A 2,459-nucleotide genomic window follows, 5' to 3' on the forward strand; every position below is an offset into this window, starting at 1 on the left:
GGCAGGATGCAGGTTTCTGCTGTAAAAGCTGTGCTGTGGCAGAGCGGGGGAGGGGGGGGGGGCACAGCTGCAGGCACGAGTCCATTAATGACAGTCATGTAGCATCAGGCTTTAACAGAGAGGAGCTGCATCAGTTTGTCCTGCAGAGGCGTTCACTGAACTCACAGAGGTTTCAGTTTCCTGTTTCAGCTGTTTGTAAAGAGCTTTATTCATCCGCAGAGACACAGGAACAAACAAAAAAATGCACAATTCAAATTGATCAGGAAATCAAGTTAAAGTTTGTTTGTTTTGTTTTTTGTTGCGACAGGGAACAGGGATGATGTGGCAGAAGAACGGAGACGACTCTAAGTTCAGCCTGAAGCAGACGAAGAGCGTTTGGACCCGACACACCAAGATGGTCGACCTCTGACCTCTGACCTCTGCGTGTCGTCTGTAGGTTTTAATAACAGAAATAATAATTCTCACTGTGTTTCCTCTCTAGAGCTTATTGGGTCTATTCAGCAGGGTGAGAGAGAGCTCTCTGATTGGCTGTTCAGTCGGCCAATCAGTGCTTCCCCTGTTTACTGACACTGTGACGCAGCTGCTACTTCCTGTCAGGACAGCGTGTTAAAGTGAAACACAAGGCGACGTCACACGGTGCGGACTGTAGTGGTTTGGTGGTCTTGGTCTTGGTGTGTGGGGGTCCTGATGCACAGCGTTGAGCGGGGGAGGGGCAGCGGTGCAGCTTCAGAACAGCCAGCGGGGGGAGGAGGGGCTGTCGCTCCGGGACTCTTACCATGACACGAGTCCCTGAGAACCCAGATGTCCTCGAAGGGACACCCGGACTGGGACAGGCGGCTCGGAGACAGACCTATCAGACACAGAGACTCTGATGGACCGCGTTCTGTCAGGGGGGGGCGGACTGAGGGGGGTGGGGGGGGGATCAGGTATTAGTTTACATCAGATCCTGGTTTTGATCTGATCACTGAACCTGAACTCCCTCGCTCTCCACTGAACTCCTGTCTCTAACGTCTCAGCTGTGAACATGTCCGCTGCGTTCAGCCCTCTCTGAGCCGGACACGCCCACTCATACCTGGACTCACCTGCGTCTGTCCACATCATGTCTCACCTGCAACAGTCCAAAGGTCTTATGGGAAATAATGTGTAAACAACAACATTAGAGTCCTCTTCCTCGTCGGCACCGCGGTGAGTCAGGTTGTGTTAGAGCTCAGAGGGTTAGTTTCAGTTCTGGATCCAGCTGCACAAAACACCTGAAGTCTCCTCCTTCAGGTGAGCAGAGCTGTAATGTTGCCTCCCTTGATAACAGGTACCAGCTAATGCCAGCAAACAAATGGTCTCCATGGAAACAGTAGAATTTTACTGCTGTAAAATGTCTTTCACTGCTGTAAATTACTTTACCTTTCCACAAAACACCCGTGTGTGTGTGTGTGTGTGTGTGTGTGTGTGTGTGTATACCTGTGCGTGTGTGTATACCTGTGCTGGCAGTGAGGCCGTTGGCCAGCGGCAGCACCACGTGGGTGGGGGGGGCGTACAGAGTGTAGGAGTCGTCAGTCTGGGGGGCGGAGCTGAGGCTGGAGGAGAGGGGGGCTCTGGACAGCAGCTGCTGGCGCTGTCCGGTGGGCAGAGAGGCGTGCCGGGAGAGGGTGCCCCCTACAGGGCGAACAGGGGGGGAGGAGGGGGAGGAGGAGGGGGGGTTATCAAGCTGATGGTTAGAGGTGGAGGTCAGTCATTATATGGTATGGATGGAGAGATGGATGCAGGAGGGAGGAGAGAGAGAGGCGGGGGTGGAGGCATGGGATGGTCTGGAAGCAGGCGGATTAGTTCCTGACTCAGGACCTGGAGGCGGGGCTTCTGATCTACATCACTTCCTACGTGAGGCGGTGACGTTGTGATGGAGTGAGGTGACGTGGACACAAACATTAAACTACCAGTCTTGTCACATGAACGTCTCCTTGGATTCATCCGCCGCTGAAAATAGTCCCCAACAAATGACTGACATAATTCCTCCTGTTTGTCTGATGGAAACGACAGTGAGCAGCAACCAGGAACCAATGAGCTCAGGGCTGAGAGCCTCAGACAGAGGAGGAAGGTGTTGAGGGACGGACACACTGTTGGTTCAGGTCTGTACATGATTATTGACACTGAGAAATAAGAGCAGACTTCATGGAGCCAGTTCAGCTGCTGTTTCACCATCATCTCTGACATTTTACATGTCTGATATTTTCACTGAGGGTGTGTGTGTGTGTGTGTGTGTGTGTGTGTGTGTGTGTGTGTGTGACCGCGGCGAGACGTGGCACTGACCGTTCCTCCTGCTGATCACCTCCACGATGGACGGAGGGAAGAAGCCGACTCGGTCCATCCCTCTCGGGCTGTCGTGGATGTGTCCCTTCCAGCGTCCGTCCACATGCTGCTCCAACACCTGGTTGTGGGGGAGGGTGAGGGTGGGGGGTGGGGGGGTG

The 2,459-nt window shown here is 53.7% G+C and overlaps 1 protein-coding gene across 1 annotated transcript in view; it reads right to left on the reverse strand.

Annotated features, from left to right (window-relative positions):
• Nucleotides 1-2,459, reverse strand: part of LOC111238917 (caskin-2-like) — a 56,554-nt gene that overhangs the window by 14,245 nt on the left and 39,850 nt on the right. The window contains exons 10-12 of the mRNA XM_022768640.1: nucleotides 2,302-2,419; nucleotides 1,474-1,650; nucleotides 776-850 (exon numbers count right to left, since the gene is read on the reverse strand). Coding sequence (XP_022624361.1) covers nucleotides 776-850; nucleotides 1,474-1,650; nucleotides 2,302-2,419 — 370 coding nt within the window. The remainder of the gene's footprint in view (nucleotides 1-775; nucleotides 851-1,473; nucleotides 1,651-2,301; nucleotides 2,420-2,459) is intronic.

Source organism: Seriola dumerili, unplaced genomic scaffold, assembly GCF_002260705.1.
Source record: "Seriola dumerili isolate Sdu_G_001 unplaced genomic scaffold, Sdu_1.0 BDQW01001787.1, whole genome shotgun sequence".
In the NCBI taxonomy this organism is placed as follows: Eukaryota; Metazoa; Chordata; class Actinopteri; order Carangiformes; family Carangidae; genus Seriola; species Seriola dumerili.